Below are 21,432 nucleotides of genomic sequence, written 5' to 3'. Positions count from 1 at the left end.
GAGCAACCACGGGTTGCCAGTTACGTCAGAAAACGAAACCTAAAAGACCTCTGTATTATGTAGTAACCGTTTTTGGCCACATTCTTACATATGGCACCTTTAAGAGACACAAAAGTTTTAATATTATTTGTATTATTATTATTAATAATAATAATAATAATAATGATTATTATCATTCTTTAATTAATTAATTAATTAATTAAAATAATAATAATAATAGTCATTTTCCGAATTATGTATTTATTTATTTATTAATTAATTAATTAATTAATTAATTAATTAATTAATTAATTAAATAAAAACAATTAAATGATAATAATACAAGTAATTTTTCCGGATTATTGTTATAATTATTATATTTTTTTATTATATTATTATTTAGTTAATTAATACTAATTAAATAATTATTATATAATAGTCATTTCCAGATTATTATTATCTTTATATTGTTATTATTTTGAGCAGTAGTTCATTGCTAACATTTTGATCCACCCTCCATACCAGATGGTGGCGTTCGCCAACTGCCATACAACCTCAAAAGAAGAAGAAGAAGAAGAAGAAGTCGTCATGACGCTCTTGTTTTTTTTGACGTCAGGGATAAACTTCCGGAAAGGGAGAGCGACAGCTCGACAGGTGGGAGGAAACGTCGTGACGTACTCGACCTTCTCGTTGTTCTTCCTCTCCACTCCCTGTGTCACCGGAGCCTGTACCTGCCCCTCCTGGTACAAAAGCTCCACGTATGTCAAGCGACTCCTTCTTCTTTCGGTGCTAACAGGACTAAAGGTAAGATAAACACCGAGTGACTTTAAGCTAGCAGTTTTGACGGACGCTAACGCAGAAGGCCTTCGTCTTGAGTAAAAAATAGTGTCCGCTCCGGCGAATGTTTATTATTTTGTTTGGGGGCTGGGTCTGTCGTCTCCGTGGTTAATGAGTAACTTATTAAACCAGTAGTGAGACGAAATGCTAGGTTTGAAAGTTGAAGGCGCTGCCACGCTGAGTTTGGCTAACATTAGCACTAGCTTTGCCAGTCACCGTCCATGGGTGTGCGTCGTGTTTGTGAGCTAACGTGGCTAGCGACTTTTTTTTTTCGCCAGATGGTCGGGGCTCCGTTGCCTTGTAAACACCGCACTTTTGTGGTGTCTACTCGCGTTTTAAAGCCGTAAAGTTGGTAGCTTCTGTGAGGCCGACTTTAAGTCATTGTAATGACCGTGCTGCGAAAGTGATGAGTCAGTTAGCTAGCTGACACGTTAAAGACGTTAACGGGTTTCACCGGAACACTTTGTTCAAGGAAACATTACACACTCGCACGCTTGCGGCCTTCTTGACGTTATTGATACAGGAATTGTGTAAATAGAGCTCCAACTAACCATTATTTTTCATAATCGCGTAATCTGTCGAGTGTGTGTTTTCACGATTAATCGAGTTATCGTTCGGGCCATAAAATGTCAGAAATGTCGATTATTGTTTGTCAAACCTGGAAATGATGATGTTCTCAAAATGATTATTAATTAATGATTTATTTGTTTATGGAGCAAAGGAACTAGATAATATTCCCATTTAAGAAGCTGAAACGATCAAAAAATCTTTTTTTAATCATAAAAAAACCCTCAAAGCGATGATCAAAATAGTAGTCATTGATAAATAACCTGAAATGATTATTGCGCAAGTGTGTGAATTAATAAGGAAGTGGAGCGACATCTAGATTTACAGTTTAATGTGTATGTTAACTTAATTAATCCAAAGGCCATACCAAATCAAATAATCTAGTGACTCAGCTGCCCAATAAATGACTGCCAAGGTTTTTCTAGCATCAGTCTGACTATAATAATGTTTTTAATGTTTCTTCCTGTACTCCTGTTAGGTTTCCGCACAACAGAACTCGTCATGGGGGATGATTTCCACACCGGGGACTCCGGGGCTTCTCGGACCTACCCCATGCAGTGCTCTTCGTTGAGGAAGAACGGCTATGTCATGCTGAAAGGACGTCCCTGTAAGATAGTTGACATGTCTACCTCAAAGACTGGCAAGCATGGACATGCCAAGGTAAAGACACACTGTGCGTCCCATTTGGAATGCAGAGCTTAAGGCACTTTTTGATGTTTCCTCGTTTGTCCACGCCCACCTCGGCTGGAGACTGAATAAGTTATGTCGTTCTTACAGGTTCACCTTGTTGGGATCGACATCTTTACTGGTAAAAAGTATGAAGATATTTGCCCATCTACCCATAACATGGAAGTCCCAAACGTAAAAAGGAAGGAGTACCAGGTAAATAAACTTTGTTTTTTGTCACTTCGTTACAAAGGGCTTCTGGTATGCGGTTGTCCTTGTCAACGCAGAATGGTTTGGTGTTTATTTAGACACCATAATACAGAAAAAAATTGTACCATGGGGGAAATTAAATGTTGGGGAATGTGTCCTGTTTGTTGAAAGGGTGTGTCGTATGTGTAGTAGGTGAACGATCTCCTCAGCAGTTGTCAAAGGATAAACTGGTTCCACAGGTTTAGGACTTGGATACTATATGTTTCTCCCTTGATTAGATGCAGCTCTTCATGCGAAGCCATGTTTTGGATCACTAGGTTATTCTAGTGTCTCGACTTAGAGATTTAGCCCATTTAAAATGAAGAAAGATGATGTTTGTTATAGATTAAGCTGACTATTGGTTAAGAAAATGTCACAGAATTTACAGCCTTTTGCATTTTTTTCCTTTGGCTAATTTTAGATCAAAATGTCACTTTTTTCACAGATCAATACTTGAATATAATCACTCGAACCCTTGGTTGTTTCTACATTTTGTCTGATGTGTATTGATAGGACTGTCAACATCAGGGTTTAACGTGGTGTGTTTGTGTTGAAATGTGAATGGTTATACTGTATTACTTCTGTGTTGTATGTCCATGAACTTTTCTTTCATGTCAAACTAATTTGTTTCTTCCCTGGTGGCCAATAACAGTTAATGGATATCTCGTCTGACGGTTACTTGAATCTAATGGAGGACACGGCAGCGACCAGAGAGGATCTTAAACTGCCAGACACTGACCTAGGCAAAGAAATTGCCGCCCAGTTTGAAAGTGATGACGTCATAATGGTAAGTTCTGTGGCCTGTGTTTTGAAAAGAAACATTTACATGTACCGACTTATCCTGAGCAACCGTTAAAGCTCGAGTTTGTGTTTCTGAAACACTGGATTATATGTTTGTATTCATCTTTATACCCAGATAAACATAACGTTGTCTGGTCAAACATAAAGCAAATATGGCAGGGGTGCAACAGATCAAAAAACTCACGGATTGGATCATTTTTCGGACCAGCAAAAAAAAAAGACAAATTAACATAAGTTTTGTCTTTTCATTTAATAACACTTTTAAATTATGCAATTAAAATATATAAAATCAACTTAAAGTGCACAAGGCATAATATCTTCTTTTTCAACACACCCTATCTGTGGGCCCAGTCCTGCCTCATTCACTGCATTTATTTGTATTGTATTGTATTTATTTATTTTTTGGCATTATCCGTTGTGACTGGGATATTAGTAGTGGACCTCTTTATCTTCCATGGTGGCTCCACGTGGCTCAAGCACTTTCAGCATGTGTTCAAAGCCCTCGTTTTGCACAACTGAACACGGCCTCACGTCTGCACCTATAAACACACCGATAGCTTTAGCCCGGTCAGATTGTGCAGCAAACGGCTGCTTAAATGCTGCGGCGATGAGCGGTTGTTGAGCAGCTTCCGTTTTCACTCATGTCAGTGAAACACCGGGGTGATGTAACTTCAAATATGGCTTTCTTGTGCCACAGTGCCTACACACCGTCACGGTTTTCCCCCAAAACAGCGGATTCAAATGACGCGGTGCGTTAAAGCTCCTCGGTTCCTTTGCGAATCATGCGCGTGCCGAACCGAAATGATTGATCCGAACGGATCACGGATCAACGATGATCCGTTGCACCACTAAAATATGGTGTCGTAGGAGTCTGGAAAAGCTTGCAATAGCAGGTTATATTTGGATTAATACATCCCAACCCCTCTAATCTGCGCTCGTCAAAGCTCTGTCCTCAAAACCCTAGGGCTGCAACGATTAGTCGACGCTAAAAATGTAAGTGTGTACGTGTCGCGTTGTTGTTGTAAACCACACAGCGACCGCTTCAAGCTCATCTGCAAAGTGCAAACAAACGCGACCAAACGCACACTCGAGCTATCCAGATCTAGCTACAGGAAGTGCTGGGGGGGGGGGGGGGCAGTATTGCTCCCTGTTTACATCCCGCAAGGAAGCAGCGAAGAACGCACAAATTATGGCGGAAATGGACGAAGGGGCTCGAAAACGTTGCACGAACACCTTGAGCCGCTGTATCATCACGTACCGTAGATATTTTTAGAATCACATGCTCATTTATTCATTAACCATCAGCATATGATGCAAGTACTTAATGCCTTTGTGTTGTGCGTCTATCAGTCGGAAAACCATGGAAGAAGCTAGCTTATAGCTAGTTCAGTTGCACGTATGTGTACTTTACGTCAGTGTAATCGGTGAATTACAGGCAGAGCGAAAGCGATAAATGTTGTTATTAAAGCGCACACGTGAGTCCACCGTATGTCGGTTAAACCGAAGTCCAAAATAAAGAATATGATCGAAAAGTGATCGATGGATTAGTCGACAACAGAAAGAATTGTTATTTGTACTTTAACGATTGTACTTTGTTTTTACCGACCACATAATGTTTGAAACGGGTGCAAAAGAAAACGCCGAACATCATCACAAAGTGCTCAGTGAGTGACGGGTATGTCTGCATGTCGTCAAAGTTAAGTTCTCAGCGAGTCGTTTAAGAATTGTCTCTCCATCTCCGTTTCAGGTTTCCGTGCTCGACGCTGTCGGCGAAGAAGCAGTCATCAGCGCGAAGTACACAAAGTAAGTCGTTTGAGGATAACGCTTGGAGACCTCAAATCCTTACGTCGTCATCCTTTGCCGTGGTTTTCCAAGCTTCACCAAAGCTGGTCAAGTGAAATCTTAAAAAAAAAAAAAAAAAAAAAACCTGGACCGGCTCAGCTTCTGCTGCATCATGGACTCGCGGCTGACTGGCATTCCCGACAATCACCGAAGTTAATAAGCAAATGCATCTTCATTTTTGCAGGTAGTGATATTATTCTAGGAAGTTGTAACATTTCTTTTTTTAAAAGAAATTTTCATTTAAAGTTGTGATAAATATATATATTTTTAGTTCTTTTTTGTTTTTTCAGTCTTTGACCAAACATGTATTTCAACTCACATGTACAGTTAATGCTGCTGCTTCTTTTCCACTTAAATTCTACCTTTCAAGGTTTTTTTTGTTTTCCAACCCGACATTCCATGTCACGCAGGCTCGGACGTAAGAGCCTTAACGTCAGCCTTTGCCTCTGACTGCGAGTAGATATCTAGTTCCTCTAGCCTTGGCAGTTCATTTATGTAGAAGTCATCATTTTATTTACTCTGCACTTCAGGTGCAAATCATGTGGGGCGTCTGTAAGCTAACGGGGGGGGGAGCTCTCTCAGCCTCAGCTATTTTCAATCTGAACAAGCCTGATCTTGGGTGGTGGGGGTGAAGCCTTTTTTTTTTGTGTTTTTTCTTTCCATTGAGATCTTTTGTGGAGGAAGGGAATGTTTTGAGGGGGGGGGGTGTACGCTTTGAACTGGATTGTAGCTTTTGTAAAAAAAAAATCAAAAAAAAAAAAAAAACAAGACGCAAAAAGGGTGATTTTTCTACGATTAACGGCACAAAATAACGTCTCCATGTGCATCGCGTAGGACCTGCATTTGCATGTTGCCTGTTGTCTTTGCTACCTCCTACAAAATAAAGTGTAATATTAACAATACCCCCCCCTTTTTTTAATCACGACATTTGGATGGATGTGACGTGTCAGGGACTAAGTTGATAACCAGACTCATTTAGATGCGTTAATTTTAGAGTCCACATGGGTAAGCCATAATATGAGCTCTGGCCACAGCAATACTTAATACTTAAAATGTTTTGGATTGACTGGATTGGATTCTTCTCCTTGCCCATTTTGATGTTCAGAAGTTCATATTGAGATATTTCACGTGCACCGTCACTCCCCCTGCAGTCAAATTTGCATGTTATTTGCTCAGGCAACTGAAAACGAAACTGTTGCCTTCACGACTTCAGGCCGCCGTTCCTCAAACATCGTTCTCAGGGAGAGGTGAGCCAAAAGAATGCATATATGGTTCGGTGGCGAGCGCGCCGTGCGCCCGGTTGGAAGGCTTTTCATTTTTGCTTCCTAGCGCAGACGTGAGGTTTACATCGGGAACCTCCGTCCTTCATCTCCAAATGTTACTCTCCGTTTCTCTCTCGCGCTGACCAGTGATGACGCTGTAAGGGCTTGGGTCGCATGTTTCTGCGCGTGCGTTCACGTCCGTCCTCCTGGTCACGCCCATCCGTCCCATTCCAATAGCATCAATTTCTTACCGGGAGACTTTTTTGTCGTTACTTTATAACCGCAAACGTTTGTCAATGTTACCTATGTCTTTCTCTGTCTGTCGTGACCAAAGCGAGTGTGCCATAAAATGGACAGGAAAGCGGCTTCTCATGCAGATCTGGCTCTGCAGCGAAATGAAGCGGTTAAATTGAGTGTTATTAGTTCTTTTCTCAGGGCTTCAAACGGACTGTTCAGACATGTGTTACTTCAATCATGTCAGTCGTGACGATGGATATTTAGTGTGGTTTAACTTTTTTTTTTTTGATTCGGTTGTCTCTGAAGCCCATATTCTGGTTCTGGACAAAGTTAAATGTCTTGTTTTTTTTCCTGTCGTCCATTCTGACACCTGTCAGACATTTTCTGTCTCTGGTTTAAACGCTGCTTAATTATACTTGCAACAGTGGGGTTTTATTTGATGTTTTAGAAGAGGTCCAGTTGGTCTTGTAGCTCATGAATTGTTTCAGGTGGAATCTGACCTTGAGTATCAAACTTCTGGAGCGTAAAGATGCAAAGACTTCTCTCCTCACAAATGTACGGCTGCCGTCTTGATGATCACAACTGTCTTATTTGTGTTGTGTCGGCAAAATAAAGTTACCAGCTCCAAGAAATGAATCCACCGTCTGCTCATTGAAAACAACGCATGCCTCTAAGTTCATTTGATCATTTTAGAGTTTCTGGAAATGATCAAAACCTTCTTAAAAGTGTATGTTGGAGAAAAATGAAGATTCAATGAAACGAGAGGCTTTGAAGCGGGTATGTCCTTCAGCTGCTCAGTAGGTGGCAGCAAAACACTGTTCAAGCCATGTGGATGTCTGTCTTTCTACCCATCTTTGATATGTTAGTTTAGTCGAGTACTATCACACTCCACTGAACACTATGGAGGACAAGACCTGACATCAATAAATAAATACATAAATAATAAAATGTAAAGCCATTTATTGTATTTATTTCTTGATATGTCAGGTCTTGTCCTCCATAAACACCATCAGGAGCGTGTATATATATATGTATGTGTGTATATATATTTAATATGTAAGTATGTATATATGTATATATATTCATACATATTCCCAAATGCTGTAGCACTGGGTGAGTAACTCACTCCGGTTACACCGGGCCAAATGGGGCCGGAGCTGAACGTTTGATGCCATGCGAGTGCCATCTGGTGGCAGAGGTCAGGTAGCACAGGTTCTCAAACGTTAATGCAGCGCCATATTTTTATATGCCTGTGTATATGTATGTATATATATATACATACATACATATTACATATATATATACACACTCCTGATGGTGTTCAGTGGAGTGTGATTGTACTCGACTAAACTAACATATCAAAGATGGGTAGAAAGACAGACATCCACATGGCATGAACAGTGTTTTGCTGCCACCTAGTGAGCAGCTGAAGTACATACCCGCTTCAAAGCCTCTCGTTTCATTGAATCTTCACTTTTCTCCAACATACACATTTAAGAAGGTTTTCCAGAAACTCTAAAATGACCAAATGAACTTAGAGGCATGTGTTGTTTTCAATGAGCAGACGGTGGATTCATTTCTTGGAGCTGGTAACTTTATTTTGCCGACATGACACAAATAAGACAGTTGTGATCATCAAGACGGCAGAAGTTTGATACTCAAGGTCAGATTCCACCTGAAGCAGTTCATGACCTACAAGACCAACTTCCTGTTGTATCATAACACACTGGACCTGTTCTAAAACATCAAATAAAACCCCACTGTTGCAAGTATAAGTATATCATAAGGAATGTTACAAATTCCTAGAATAATATCACTACCTGCAAAATGAAGATGCATTTGCTTATTAACTTGTGTGATTGTAGGGAATGCCAGTCAGCCGTGAGTCCATGATGTAGCAGAAGCTGAGCCAGTCCAGAGTTTAAGAATTGACCATCTCTGCCACGTCGATTGCTCGCTTTTCACCTACAGCCTTGAGCACAACAACCTGTAAAAGAGAAGTTTACCGGTCAGTTTACCCACAGTTTTCTTTTCACAGTGATAGAGACCAGATCAGATGCTGCTGAAATGAAGCAGAGTGAAATCACAGAGGTTTTAGTAAAGAGATGGCTAGGCGTTCTCTCTTTTGGCACCATCTGTGCCATTGCAGCGTCTTCAGATATGCAGCGCCATAGCTCAGGCTTACCTTGGTCAATTAGGGTGATTGACAGCTCGTTTTAAACCTCTAAACCGGTAGAATCAGACCCCGGTCTCCAAATGCGTGTGAATCACTTCATTAGCGAGTCAAAAGGACTGCAACTGGGGCAACCGTGAAGAAGAGGGTTACTTGCAGACATAACCGTCACTAACTGACCACTTCATGATGAAGTTTAGCGTTTTTTCTTTTGCACGTGTTTCAAACAAAGCTGTAGTCGCAGAACTCTCTCGTCAACGAGGTGGAAGGAAGTTTTCAGGCCGTCCAAGTTCAGTGTTTTGAGGACAGAGCTTTGACGAGCGCAGATTAGAGGGGTTGGGATGCATTAATCCCAATCTAACCTGCTATTGCAAGCTTTTCCAGACTCCTACTGCACCATATTTGCTTCATGTTTGACCAGACAACGTTATGTTTTTCTGGGTATAAAGATGGATATAAATCATCAAGTGTTTCAGAAACACAAGCTTGAGCTTTAACAGTTGCTCAGGATAAGTCAGTACATGCAAATGTTTCTTTTCAAACACAGGCCACAGAACTTACCAGGAAGTCCTCACCCTTTCCAAACCTGGTTTGAATTTCTTTGCCCAGGTCATTGTCTGGCAGTTTAAGATCGTCTTTTCTTTCTCCATCATCATTCATTAGAGACAAGTAACCATCCGAGATATCAAGTAACTGAAAGCAAAGAGATTGACATGAAAGAAAAGTTCATGGACAACAGTCAGTTAATCTATAACAAACAAACATGTTGTTTTCTTCATTCTAAATGGAGGTACATCCCTAAGTCGAGACACTTGAATAATCAGGGGCCTCATGTACAAAGGTTGCGTACGCACAAAAACGTGGCGTACGTCCTTTTCCACGCTCACGTTCAGATGTATGAAACGTGAAATGACAGTGGAAATGTGCGGTGCCCGCGCCAACTTCATGGCTGGCGTACGCACGTTTCTACAGCTATTGTTCCTTTGGCGACGCTTAGTGGTGATGCTGGGAAACAGCATGATTGGGAACAGGTTGGAGGCTGCCACAGTGCGCGATGGGTGGCTCCTGGGTGAGTAAATAGTTTATTCTTTTAATTGTCCCGTATGTAAACCAACGCACCATGCACGTTTGGGCGTGGACAGGGAGGAGTTTGGCACCTCTGCACGTGCGCTCAATTCCACGTTGATTTGGGATGTACAAAAGAAACGTGCTGGGATCCATGCGTAACGCACACTTTGATACATCGGAATTTATTTGTGCGTACGACAGTTTCTGGGTTTTGGCGTACGCCAAGTTTCAGACGGAAAACCGCGCAAGTCTTTGCACATGAGGCCCCAGGTGATCCAAATGGCATTTTGACAAAATACCCAGAATTCTTTGCAGATTTACATTACCCATCCAGGCCACCAGGTTACAATGATTCCAACAAAGATTATTTACCTGGTAATCCTTTCTTGTTACATTTGGGACATTCATGTTACTGGTAGATGGGATTACATCTTCATACTTTTCACCAGTAAAGATGTCGTGTCCAACAAGGTGAACCTGTAAGAACAACATAACTTAGGTGAGTGTGGACAAACGACAAACATCAAAAGTGCCTTAAGCTCTGCATTCCAAATAGGATGCACAGTGTGTCTTTACCTTGGCATGTCCATGCTTGCCAGGCGATGACATAGACATGTCAACTATCTTACAGGGACGTTCTTTAATCATGACATAGCCGTTCACCGTCAATGCAGAGCACTGCATGGGGAAGGTCTCAGAAAGCTCTGGGTGCCCACCATCAAAATCTGCCTCGTGGTCTGTTATGTGAGACCCAACAGGAGTACAGGAACAAGCAGTAAAAACATTATTATACTCAAACATTGGCGGTGGAAATGAATATATGCATGGATTTTTTTGTTGCAAATTTGCATTTTTGGTACGGCTCTACTCTCTGGTTGGACTCGTCTGTCTGGTTGAACTTGTCTGTCTCGCTTCGTCTCTCTGCGTTCGTCTTTTCAAAATAAATATTTTTACGGTTCAAACTTTTCTTGTGTTTTCTATTTATCTTAGAACAAAACAGGCCAATAAACATTTAGTGGGGAAACAAAAATACTTTACTTCTAGCCGGAGGCCTAGTGAAAATCACCATATACCATGATAAACTGAGATTATTAAAGTGAATCAGTGCATCTAATTCAATGTTTCTGCCAATCAATGACCATCACATCACCTTTAAAGGGTTAACATTTCAAAGATATTATACTATTATTAGATTTGTTTATTTCAGGCTGAAGAAGCTTTACAAGATCGATATATATAACATTTTTACAGCATTGAGAAGGTGGCATTTTCTGCCGTTAGGAACAAATTAGTCGTTTGTTAGTTGTTTTTTTTAAGGAGACGACAGACCCTCCCCCAAAACAACACATTCACAGAGCTGCCACGTTAGAGAATTACTGACCTGACATGTTTGCACCGAGAGAATAAAGAGTCGCTCGACATCGTGGAGTTATTATAGGAACTAGATAGAGCTCCGCCCCTCGCTGGCTCCGCCTCCTTTCATTCCATCTTGTATTACTTGTTCAGTGACTCCTGCGGTCCTCCATACTCACAACTTCACATACAACTTCTTACATTTACACTTATATATATATATAATGATATATAATCTATATATAATATAGAGTTATATTATAATATATATATATAATTTGTATTATATGGTGCCGCATTGACGTTTGAGAATGTGCTGTCTGATCTCAGCCACCAGATGCTCCGCCCACATTTAGTATATCATTATTTTATAATCTCTACATATCAATATGTATTACATTATAATTGTTATTCTACAACTTTTTTTTTTTTTTACGCCACTCTGTCCGCTGTAACTGCTGTAAAAATGTTAGATATTAATATTTTATTCCACTTTTAATGAGTTGATCTTTTAAAGCTACTTCAGCCTGAAATAAACAAATCTAATAATAATAATAATATATTTTTTAATGATAACCCTTTGAAGGACAGTATGTTTACACAACTCCTCTTATTATTATTATCCGGCCCTGAGATGGTCATTGATTGGCAGAAACATTGAATTAGATGCACTGATTCACTTCAATAATCTCAGTTTATCATGATATATGGTGATTTTCAACTAGGCCCCCGACAGAAGTGAAGTATTTTTGTTTCCCCACTAAATGTTTATTGGCCTGTTTTGTTCTAAGATAAATAGAAAATACAAGAATACAAGAGTTTGAACCGGAAAAATATTTATTTTGAAAAGACGAACGCAGAGAGACAGAGCGAGACAGACGAGTCCAACGAGACGGACGAGTCCAACGAGACGGACGAGTCCAACCAGAGAGTAGAGCCGTACCAAAAATGTCTCTGCTCTTTGCGGATGATGTAGTCTCGTCTGCCTCATCGGCAGGGCCGTTTCTAGCTGTTTGGGGGCCCTATGCCCCTATTTTTTCAAACTCGAGGTAGAGATTCCTAACTTTTTCTGAAGCACACTTGCAAGCACACTTGCATGCTTTGCATGCTTGTGTCTTCAGTGTCTTCATGGCGGCTCGTCTTGTCTTCAGTGTCTTCATGGCGGTTCGTCTTGTCTTCAGTGTCTTCATGGCTGCTCGTCTTGTCTTCGGTGTCTTCATGGCGCCTCGTCTCGTCTTCTTCTCCAGCAGAACGGCTGACAGTTCCCCGACATCTCTGCCCTCTCAGACGGCTTGTAGCACGGTCTTCTTCCTCTATACCTGGCTGCCGCCACACCTTACCTTCGTGCAGCGCTTCCTGTTCGGCGGTTTCACAAAGTGCTTTTCGGTACACTACCACCACCTTGTGGATAGGAGTGGGGCTCTGAATTCTACAACACTGCAGTCTATGAAATAACCTTTAAGTCATAGAATATATATATGTGTGTGTGTTCAGTGGAGTGTGATTGTACTCGACTAAACTAACATATCAAAGATGGGTAGAAAGACAGACATCCACATGGCATGAACAGTGTTTTGCTGCCACCTAGTGAGCAGCTGAAGTACATACCCGCTTCAAAGCCTCTCGTTTCATGGAATCTTCATTTTTCTCCAACATACACATTTAAGAAGGTTTTGATCATTTCCAGAAACTCTAAAATGACCAAATGAACTTAGAGGCATGCGTTGTTTTCAATGAGCAGACGGTGGATTCATTTCTTGGAGCTGGTAACTTTATTTTGCCGACATGACACAAATAAGACAGTTGTGATCATCAAGACGGCAGAAGTTTGATACTCAAGGTCAGATTCCACCTGAAGCAGTTCATGACCTACAAGACCAACTTCCTGTTGTATCATAACACACTGGACCTGTTCTAAAACATCAAATAAAACCCCACTGTTGCAAGTATAAGTATATTATAAGGAATGTTACAAATTCCTAGAATAATATCACTACCTGCAAAATGAAGATGCATTTGCTTATTAACTTGTGTGATTTAGGGAATGCCAGTCAGCCGTGAGTCCATGATGCAGCAGAAGCTGAGCCAGTCCAGAGTTTTAAGATTTCATAGTTTTCCAGCCAACTGCTGCTTCTTCGCCTACAGCGTTGAGCATGGTAACCTGAAAAAGAGAAGTTTAAAGGTCAGTTGACCCACAGTTTTCTTTTCACAGTGATAGAGACCGGATCAGATGCTGCTGAAATGAAGCAGAGTGAAATTACAGAGGGTTTAGTAAAGAGATGGCACCATCTGTGCCATTTGAGATTTCTTAGGTACCAAATTATAAAAAAACTAAAAATACATGTAATTTTATTTATATGTCACTACAGGTCTAAAAAGTACTTGTTTTGAAAAAAAAAAACTCGCTGTAAATCGATGCTTCCTGTACGGTGCGTAATAACAACTCTGTGACTCTGTGAGTCATCAATTACGCAGCGCCATAGCTCAGGCTTACCTTGGTCAATTAGGGTGATTGACAGCTTGAACCACTAAACCGGTAGAATCAGACCCCGGTCTCACTTCATTAACGAGTCAAAAGGACCGTAACTGGGGCAACCGTGAAGAAGAGGTTAAACGGCTTGTTGAGTTAGCACAGATTGCCTACATGCAGACATAACCGTCACTAACTGACCACTTCGTGATGACGTTTAGCGTTTTTTCTTTTGCACGTGTTTCAAACAAAGCTGTAGTCGCAGAACTCTCTCGTCAACGAGGTGGGAGGAAGTTTTCAGGCCGTCCAAGTTCAGTGTTTTGAGGACAGAGCTTTGACGAGCGCAGATTAGAGGGGTTGGGATGCATTAATCCCAATCTAACCTGCTATTGCAAGCTTTTCCAGACTCCTACTGCACCATATTTGCTTTATGTTTGACCAGACAACGTTATGTTTATCTGGGTATAAAGATGAATACAAATCATCAAGTGTTTCAGAAACACAAGCTTGAGCTTTACCAGTTGCTCAGGATAAGTCAGTACATGCAAATGTTTCTTTTCAAACACAGGCCACAGAACTTACCATGAAGTCCTCACCCCTTCCAAACGTGGTTTGAATTTCTTTGCCCAGGTCATTGTCTGGCAGTTTAAGATCGTCTTTTCTTTCTCCATCATCATTCATTAGAGACAAGTAACCATCCGAGATATCAAGTAACTGAAAGCAAAGAGATTGACATGAAAGAAAAGTTCATGGACAACAGTCAGTTAATCTATAACAAACAAACATGTTGTTTTCTTCATTCTAAATGGAGGTACATCCCTAAGTCGAGACACTTGAATAATCAGGGGCCTCATGTACAAAGGTTGCGTACGCACAAAAACGTGGCGTACGTCCTTTTCCACGCTCACGTTCAGATGTATGAAACGTGAAATGACAGTGGAAATGTGCGGTGCCCGCGCCAACTTCATGGCTGGCGTACGCACGTTTCTACAGCTATTGTTCCTTTGGCGACGCTTAGTGGTGATGCTGGGAAACAGCATGATTGGGAACAGGTTGGAGGCTGCCACAGTGCGCGATGGGTGGCTCCTGGGTGAGTAAATAGTTTATTCTTTTAATTGTCCCGTATGTAAACCAACGCACCATGCACGTTTGGGCGTGGACAGGGAGGAGTTTGGCACCTCTGCACGTGCGCTCAATTCCACGTTGATTTGGGATGTACAAAAGAAACGTGCTCAGATCCATGCGTAACGCACACTTTGATACATCGGAATTTATTTGTGCGTACGACAGTTTCTGGGTTTTGGCGTACGCCAAGTTTCAGACGGAAAACCGCGCAAGTCTTTGCACATGAGGCCCCAGGTGATCCAAATGGCATTTTGACAAAATACCCAGAATTCTTTGCAGATTTACATTACCCATCCAGGCCACCAGGTTACAATGATTCCAACAAAGATTATTTACCTGGTAATCCTTTCTTGTTACATTTGGGACATTCATGGTTTCGGTAGATGGGATTACATCTTCATACTTTTCACCAGTAAAGATGTCGTGTCCAACAAGGTGAACCTGTAAGAACAACATAACTTAGGTGAGTGTGGACAAACGACAAACATCAAAAGTGCCTTAAGCTCTGCATTCCAAATAGGATGCACAGTGTGTCTTTACCTTGGCATGTCCATGCTTGCCAGGCGATGACATAGACATGTCAACTATCTTACAGGGACGTTCTTTAATCATGACATAGCCGTTCACCGTCAATGCAGAGCACTGCATGGGGAAGGTCTCAGAAAGCTCTGGGTGCCCACCATCAAAATCTGCCTCGTGGTCTGTTATGTGAGACCCAACAGGAGTACAGGAACAAGCAGTAAAAACATTATTATACTCAAACATTGGCGGTGGAAATGAATATATGCATGGATTTTTTTGTTGCAAATTTGCATTTTTGGTACGGCTCTACTCTCTGGTTGGACTCGTCTGTCTGGTTGAACTTGTCTGTCTCGCTTCGTCTCTCTGCGTTCGTCTTTTCAAAATAAATATTTTTACGGTTCAAACTTTTCTTGTGTTTTCTATTTATCTTAGAACAAAACAGGCCAATAAACATTTAGTGGGGAAACAAAAATACTTTACTTCTAGCCGGAGGCCTAGTGAAAATCACCATATACCATGATAAACTGAGATTATTAAAGTGAATCAGTGCATCTAATTCAATGTTTCTGCCAATCAATGACCATCACATCACCTTTAAAGGGTTAACATTTCAAAGATATTATACTATTATTAGATTTGTTTATTTCAGGCTGAAGAAGCTTTACAAGATCGATATATATAACATTTTTACAGCATTGAGAAGGTGGCATTTTCTGCCGTTAGGAACAAATTAGTCGTTTGTTAGTTGTTTTTTTTAAGGAGACGACAGACCCTCCCCCAAAACAACACATTCACAGAGCTGCCACGTTAGAGAATTACTGACCTGACATGTTTGCACCGAGAGAATAAAGAGTCGCTCGACATCGTGGAGTTATTATAGGAACTAGATAGAGCTCCGCCCCTCGCTGGCTCCGCCTCCTTTCATTCCATCTTGTATTACTTGTTCAGTGACTCCTGCGGTCCTCCATACTCACAACTTCACATACAACTTCTTACATTTACACTTATATATATATATAATGATATATAATCTATATATAATATAGAGTTATATTATAATATATATATATAATTTGTATTATATGGTGCCGCATTGACGTTTGAGAATGTGCTGTCTGATCTCAGCCACCAGATGCTCCGCCCACATTTAGTATATCATTATTTTATAATCTCTACATATCAATATGTATTACATTATAATTGTTATTCTACAACTTTTTTTTTTTTTTACGCCACTCTGTCCGCTGTAACTGCTGTAAAAATGTTAGATATTAATATTTTATTCCACTTTTAATGAGTTGATCTTTTAAAGCTACTTCAGCCTGAAATAAACAAATCTAATAATAATAATAATATATTTTTTAATGATAACCCTTTGAAGGACAGTATGTTTACACAACTCCTCTTATTATTATTATCCGGCCCTGAGATGGTCATTGATTGGCAGAAACATTGAATTAGATGCACTGATTCACTTCAATAATCTCAGTTTATCATGATATATGGTGATTTTCAACTAGGCCTCCGACTAGAAGTGAAGTATTTTTGTTTCCCCACTAAATGTTTATTGGCCTGTTTTGTTCTAAGATAAATAGAAAATACAAGAATACAAGAGTTTGAACCGGAAAAATATTTATTTTGAAAAGACGAACGCAGAGAGACAGAGCGAGACAGACGAGTCCAACGAGACGGACGAGTCCAACGAGACGGACGAGTCCAACCAGAGAGTAGAGCCGTACCAAAAATGTCTCTGCTCTTTGCGGATGATGTAGTCTCGTCTGCCTCATCGGCAGGGCCGTTTCTAGCTGTTTGGGGGCCCTATGCCCCTATTTTTTCAAACTCGAGGTAGAGATTCCTAACTTTTTCTGAAGCACACTTGCAAGCACACTTGCATGCTTTGCAAATGTATGCATAATGAATGCATCCAATACATGCAAATAAAGACAGGTACTTTTAATTCTCAAAAATATAATAAAATATGAGTCTGAGTTTGGGGGCCCCCTGGTGGCTGTGGGGCCCTATGCAGCTGCATAGTCTGCATATAGCAAGAAGCGGCTCTGTTAAGGATGGCTCTATGCATAGGGCGTGCATCCCTCGCATTTGCTATCATATAACCGTGGCAGCATTTAGATGATATTTAGGCCCCCGTCCCAATACCTGTCCTAACCCTATATTTTTGCCCTAACCCTAAATTTTGCGCTTGTAGCTGGGCGTAGGGGGGAGTGCGATTTTGCCCTTATAATCAACCCTCAAAATGTAGTGAGCTCTGATGCGTGCCTCAAACAAAGTGGAAGATGGAATTACCCATGATGCTTTTCGAATCAGCGAGCCGGCTGATATTTTTCAACAAAGATGGCGGCCACATCTGTCGAGGAACAATTTAGTTGTCATATATTTTTGCAACTAAGCACGTTACAATCTCCAAATGTGTGAGCTAATGAATGAGCTAGCTAGCTACGAGTGCTTCGAGAGAGTATGCCCTTCATGAAGCGCTACATGACGGGCAAGCGCCCTCGAAGCACTTGGCAAATAGCCGCAAGCTAGCTCTGCTACATCTGGGTAGTTTTGTCAGTGTTTGGATGTGTGTACCGGCGTTCACCTGAACACGAATGCCCTGGACTTGTCAGATTTCAATCACAGTCGTTTACAAGGACGGAGAAAAAACGGCATTGACGGTCCACGTAGAATTGTCAACATGTGACATAGGTTAGAACTACACTAATTTGCATACTTGTTCAATGATATTTTTTCATTTTCCCGCTTGTACAGGAAGTGACCGCGATGGAGAGGAGAGGCTGATCCAGGAGTGGTTCACTCTGGTCAACAAGAAGAACGCTTTGATACGCAGACAGGACAACCTGGAACTACTGTACGAATGCTCACTCTGTATTGTACCTGCGTGCACACACTTGCTATCTCTTATTTACCTGATTTCCTACTCCACCTCCCCCTAATGTATCTAAATGTAATTCTAGTTCGAATTACATATTTATTTGCCTCCTGACTTAGTGCGGTCCGTGCCCTCCCCTCTCGATAAATCTAGTTGGAATCATCCACTTCCTGTTTGCCATTTGGACCTTCCACACACATGCAGCCAGCAGGAGCAAGAGACACCTGCGAGGACGAGGAGCAGCGGGGGCAAACATGCGGTAACTGCTGCTTAAAAATTATAAAAAATTCATTGATTATTAAATTATTTGACAATTGATTAATTAATGGTTTAATAATGAAGTAATTATTGCATCCCCACTTGTTTTATATTTTTTTAAAAACATCAGAGACAACATGATACGATTTATCACGATATTTGAAAATTTGGCACCATCTAGTGGACTGAAATATGAACTTATTTTGTTATTTTTTTAATGCCAATCCACAAAAACGTTTGACGTTTATTTATAAAAAAAAACGTGGTGTCTCAAAAACGATATAATATCGTCACACAAACTGTCGCGATATTTCACTGTATTTGTTCGTGAAGGCGAGAAAGCCGAGAAAGTCGTCATCTCCGGCAGTTTCGGCCCCAGAGCGTTCACGCCCATTTTTGTATCCAGTCTATGCATCTGCGCGATCGCACGTTTTAATTTACAACACACTTTTTTTCCGACGTTTTAACGTTCTCCCGTCCTCTACCAGATTGAAACGGTGTCGCAGGCGTACGAGGTCCACCTGCAGGACATCGGGAAGATCCTCCAGTTCATCGTCAAATGCACGTACAAAGTCCGCGGGCTCAACGCCATCAGAGAGGACCTGCAGGACGCCACGGGTTCCGCGTGACCCCCACCTACTGCCACCTCCTGGCTGTATAAGGGAATAATTTTTATTGTTTTTATTCAGTATTTTTAATGTCTAAGTTGTTTCTGGTCCACACAGGGAGCAGCACTTTATATATGTGTGCGTTACGGGTTCATATTTGATCGACTTCCAGTTGAATTTGTGGGAAAAATCACCTTCATCTTTCAATCGCTTCACATCCATGTTTTATTTTACAACTACTGTTTTTGAATTGTAACAGAATTTGTTCAGTTTAATCTGAGAAGAAAATACGAAACAGATTTTTTTTTTCAAAGTACAATTTGAGTCATTTGTCCTTTGTTCAAACGAGTTGCCAGAACTAAATTGTGTCTTTTTGGTCAAGTTTATGAAAAATCCAAACAGATGTTTGTTGCAGTTGTGAGTTAAATAACTTAACTTGTCGTTTGTTTTTGTATTTTTCCTGATTTGGTTTATTTATTCAAAGAAGCACTGCATGGAAAAAGACAGAAATAGACAATACAAGTATTAACTGAGCACATATTTCTCTGTAATGTGTGATCAATGCTTTTAATAGGTCTTTTTAAGGGATTTAAATGAGATGAATATGACAATGATAAAAAGAATCTTAAATACTCATATTTTTTTGACTTTTATACATCTGTCTTTCTGTGGAGCCTAAATTCCATCCTTTTTTATGTCAAATTTCTCCATAAAAAGTAATCAAAGTACAGCAGAGACAGCGTTAATGTGGGTTTTGCAGCATTGAATTAAAACCATTTGTCATCGGTGTTTAAATGTGACTTTGTGTTGTTTTCTTTCTCATTTCTCAGATGAACATCACTGTAAACTGAACACATACATTTCAAAAGCTGAATAAAAAGTCTTATACGTTCTGAACTATGTAAACAATAACATAAACATGTACAATACATTGATAAATAATGTGAATATTGTTGTTTAGAAGTCGTTTTTACTATGAAAGACAAAAACTGGTTTAAAAAGAGAAGAACGTGAGGTCACGTGGAGCGGAGGCCACGCCCCCCCCCCAGCGGACAGGTATCACAGGTGACGTAAATGAGCAGGTGATTAGGCCAAACCACTCACACCTGTGACACCTGCTGTATATAAACAACTCCTTCACCTGCTTCATTCTCTGAGCCTCAGTGAATCATCACCTGAGCAGCTGAGCCTGAACTGAAGGTGAAGTAAAAACGCTCAGTCGATCCTTTTCTCTTTAATCTTGTTCACATTTTAACTCGTTGTTGTTTTTTCCTCCTTTTTTTTACAGACTCTGCGACTGAAATACTGCTCATCCACCCGGCGTGATGATGTCTGTTCGGTGAGAGCCATAAACCAAACCCCGTTCAATGTTCTGCCGTTTTTGTGAACTAACGCTTTAAAAAGTGACTTTCTCTCCAAAACCCTTGTATCTAGGACTTTGTTCCGGCTCCGTTTGATCAAGCTGAACAATTCGTCTCATCGACATTTGTGATAGAATCCCACCTTTTAACAAACATTTTAACTTGTATTACTTTCATCTCTTAACAGGTTCCGTGAGCGTGACAAACCAGTCCAAACTCCAGCGTTAACGCCGAGACTCACGAAGGAGGTTTGTAGAAAATGACTTTTGATAGAAAACTAGTGGAATTACTTTTGTGTACGTGTGTTTATTTGCCATTGACTTACATCGTTATTCATCACCAGGTGAAAGAAGACGCCATGACACTCGGCCTGAATCCAGCCTCTTCACTTCCGGTTCTTCTCATTCCGCTTCCGCCCGGAGTCGGCATCACTTCCTGGTCAGAGTCACTTGGACAGGGAACAGACTCTACACAGGTGAGAGTGGACACAGAACACGCTTTGCTTTTGTTGATATCATTTTTATATTGTAATACTTGTTCTTAAGCTTTGTGTTTTTAACGTCTTCTCTTTGCTCTGTTTCAGAATCCTGGTTTAAACTGAAGGCAGTGATTTAACTCTAGCTCCAGGTAACCACAGCATTGTCTGCATGTTTCCTTTGTGCTAATGACATGTTAGCTGTCATAATGGAGTGTTCTCTGACCGTTTAGTTTTGTCACTCTCACAGGTTTCAGAAGCTCCATCCTGAGTCACTGCAGCAGACTTTCAGCAGGTGATTTAATTCCCCCCCCCATGTGCTCACTTGCTCACAGCAATGGTTGCAAATTCACTCCTGCACCAATTTCTACAGAGAAATTGTTGTTTTTACATCATGGCACACGGGCGTTAAGCCACTGCTGCCTGGAATAATTAAATCACCATTTAATGATCAGGTAAAGCTACATTTCCTCTATATTTATGTATCTGTCTTTCTCTCATTCAGGTGCTAAAAAAAATGATCCTCAAGAGAGAAAATCCAGGCCAATGAATGTGATGCAGGAAGTCAGTTTACTGAAGTCCATGCAGCTTTATTTATTTTTATTTGTCTTGCACTTTCTTAAACGTGCATTTCTTCTTCAGGATTTGCTGACTTTTCCTGCAGCAATGGAAACTTGAACAATCTACCA

At 40.7% G+C, this 21,432-nt stretch overlaps 2 protein-coding genes across 2 annotated transcripts; one reads left to right on the top strand and one right to left on the bottom strand.

Moving 5' to 3' along the window:
- Window positions 1–645: 645 nt before the first annotated feature.
- LOC310929314 (eukaryotic translation initiation factor 5A-1-like) lies at window positions 646–12,489 on the top strand (the record flags this gene model as incomplete). Its single annotated transcript, XM_083892037.1, has 6 exons — window positions 646–783; window positions 1,862–2,043; window positions 2,161–2,265; window positions 2,951–3,085; window positions 4,847–4,902; window positions 12,216–12,489. Exons 2-6 carry the CDS (start codon window positions 1,885–1,887, stop codon window positions 12,487–12,489), a joined length of 729 nt encoding a protein of 242 aa, XP_083748163.1. The 5' UTR covers window positions 646–783; window positions 1,862–1,884.
- Window positions 12,490–12,947: 458 nt separating this feature from the next.
- On the bottom strand, window positions 12,948–20,656 carry LOC310929445 (eukaryotic translation initiation factor 5A-1-like). Its single transcript, XM_083892207.1, has 5 exons — window positions 20,594–20,656; window positions 15,170–15,330; window positions 14,966–15,070; window positions 14,087–14,218; window positions 12,948–13,195 (listed from the first exon to the last, which is right to left on the bottom strand). Exons 2-5 carry the CDS (start codon window positions 15,275–15,277, stop codon window positions 13,133–13,135), a joined length of 408 nt encoding a protein of 135 aa, XP_083748333.1. The 5' UTR covers window positions 15,278–15,330; window positions 20,594–20,656; the 3' UTR covers window positions 12,948–13,132.
- Window positions 20,657–21,432: the final 776 nt, after the last annotated feature.

Source organism: Microchirus variegatus (assembly GCF_963457635.1).
Source record: "Microchirus variegatus genome assembly, chromosome: 7".
Classification (NCBI taxonomy): Eukaryota; Metazoa; Chordata; class Actinopteri; order Pleuronectiformes; family Soleidae; genus Microchirus; species Microchirus variegatus.
Note: the sequence above shows the minus strand (reverse complement) of the source record. Positions and strands in the feature narration are given on the sequence as shown.